Raw genomic sequence first — 2,518 nt, forward strand, 5'->3', positions numbered from 1 at the left:
TGCATAGTAAAATGTTACAGGTGCAGTGCAGGTCAGATGGAAAAACTTGCATAGAGCATTTTTCTCTTTATATGAATTGAGTTGTCAGAAGGTCTGTTAATGATTGTTGTTCAGTCCTTAGTCAACATGCTTTTGCTGGAAAATGACCAGGTTGTTTAAAATATTGTTCATGGGGCTGAGTTTGAAAACTAAGCAGCCATAGCGATCCAGCCAGTACTAACCGATGGGTCTGTGCTACTGCTGCAGCTCTAACACCAGTAGCTAATGTAGCCCTAACACGTCAGGTCATAAAATTAACAGGGATATGATGGTGATCAAAAGCTCATAGGTAAGAATTGTGTACTTTTTTGTCTCAGGAAACGGATTCTTTGATAGTTAATGTATGAATCATGTAATGTAATCCACGTCAGGTAGGTAGGTAGGTAGGTACTTTATTGACCCCACAGTGGGGAAATTTCTGTGTTAGAGCAGCAATAGAGAACAACCAACATAACACCATAAGAAAAGACACATAAGAACAGAACTTCATAAAAACACGGGAAAGAACACAACGAGGACACAGCTGCTGTAACTTGCTGCCACTCCGCGCGGCGCAAGCGTACATAAGTACGTAGTAACAAAGAACACTTAGTCTTAAAATAAAAAGTTAAGAGAAGAGGGTGCTCAAATGGCTTGTGAAAAAATATTGAGTTTTTTTATACTGCGATGTTATCAGTGAACCAGTGAACTACGAGGTGTTCTCTATCCTCTGCAGGTGGCGACTGACAAGGTTGCTGGTAAGCTGAGTTCTACTCTCTCATGGGTGAAGAACTCGGTGTCCCACACTGTCAGTCAGATGGCTAGCCAGGTGGCCACGCCCACATCCCTGCAGACCACTGCTACCTCGTCTTCTACGTCCCTGTCCTCGCCTGGCCTGTCACCATCCTCTCCTGTGCAGCTCAGTCCTGATGATGTGGAGCTGCTTGCCAAGCTTGAGGAGCAGAACAGGTGAGCTGTCTTTCTCCTCCTGCCCGTCAGCTGTCAAGGGAAGGTAAACTTTCTTCAAAGGATGGTGCCTAGACATGTGTAGTGTAGTTGCTCAGGGAGAGAGGAGCATGATTGATTGACAGACTTTATTATCGTAATAACTGACATTTGGAATGTTCAAAACCTTAGCAGAAATTGAGGCTGCTGCTGGTTTGACTCTCTGAACAACAGTGGGAGGTTGCTTGTCACGAGGTTTCCTTCCAATATGAGTCAAGACAAGTGTTATCAACTTTTTACAGCATAGAGTGTTATAGTAATGAGTCCTAAATCCCAAAACTGACTTAGTATTTTTGCACTTCTGGTTTTGTCGCCCTGAATTTGGTGGGTTTATTGACTGGGTTTCTGGTTAGATGCCTGAAATAAGGTCTGCAGTTAACACAAGACCAGTGCATTTTCATTTTTTTTTTGTTCATTTCGTTTTGTTCTTTGAAATACAATATGTCAATAAATATCCTGCTCATGATTTTTAATGGTTTTACAAGTCTTACAAAAGGTGGTTGCTAACAAATGTCTAAATGAGACCACAGAGGCTGTCTGGGATATTAAACATCAGCACTGCTAGAAATCATTTTACAAATTGGAAGCCTTGGTGGTGATGAGAACCAGGACTATGCTAACTTCCAGGTCGGCCTACAAAAATACATCATTCCTAGGGTACTCTACTGCTTGTGAAGAGGGATTGCTTTTTTGTACCCTAAATGTAAGTCGTGAGGGAAGAAGACTGTACATAAGGAGAACAGAGTGCTTACAAATGTGAAGCAGGTTATGACCTACAGCATAACTGGGCAGTTGTTGTGCTGTGCAGCTTGACAGATTACCATGCACAGAAATGTGACAAAGTTGTAGGGTGTCATTAGCTTCCTACACAACCCTAACAAGTTCAACTTCCTCAGGAAGTGCAGTGTTTGCTGGTCTGACAGGTCTGGATTGCAGGCAGGCCAGTTTAGCACCCAAGCTCTTACTTTGGAGCCATGATGTTGTAATACATGCAGAATGTGGTTTGGCATCGTCTTGCTGAAGTAAACTAGGCCTTCACTGAGAAAGACATCATCTGGATGGCAGCACATCGTGCTCCAAGACCTGTACTATATATATTATTCAGCGTTAATGGTGCCTTCACAGACGTCCAAGTTACTCATTCTATGTGCAGTAATCCACCCCAACGTCATCACGGATGCTGTTTTTTGAACTGTGAACTGGTAACAAGGCACAGGGTCCCTCTCCTCTTAAACCTGGCCCCAACGTCATCACGGATGCTGTTTTTGAACTGTGAACAAGGCACAGAGTCCCTCTCCTCTTAAACCTGAAGGATGCTACAACAATGACTTCCAAAAAGAATTTGAAGTTTTGACTTGCCAGACCACAGGACAGTTTCCACATCTTATCAGTTCATCTGAAATGATTTAGAGTCCAGACAAGGTGGTGGCATTTCTGGATCTTGTTAATATGATTTTTTTTTTTTTTTTTGTCTAAGAAAGGACGGGGATATCTG

At 42.7% G+C, this 2,518-nt stretch overlaps 1 protein-coding gene across 2 annotated transcripts in view; it reads left to right on the forward strand.

Annotated features, from left to right (window-relative positions):
* Nucleotides 1-2,518, forward strand: part of evi5b (ecotropic viral integration site 5b) — a 45,757-nt gene that overhangs the window by 4,757 nt on the left and 38,482 nt on the right. For both annotated transcript variants that reach the window (XM_020609932.1, XM_020609933.1), the window contains exon 2: nucleotides 755-987. In XM_020609932.1, coding sequence (XP_020465588.1) covers nucleotides 836-987 — 152 coding nt within the window. In that variant the 5' untranslated portion in view covers nucleotides 755-835. The remainder of the gene's footprint in view (nucleotides 1-754; nucleotides 988-2,518) is intronic.

This window comes from Monopterus albus, unplaced genomic scaffold (assembly GCF_001952655.1).
Source record: "Monopterus albus unplaced genomic scaffold, M_albus_1.0 scaffold103.1, whole genome shotgun sequence".
In the NCBI taxonomy this organism is placed as follows: domain Eukaryota; kingdom Metazoa; phylum Chordata; class Actinopteri; order Synbranchiformes; family Synbranchidae; genus Monopterus; species Monopterus albus.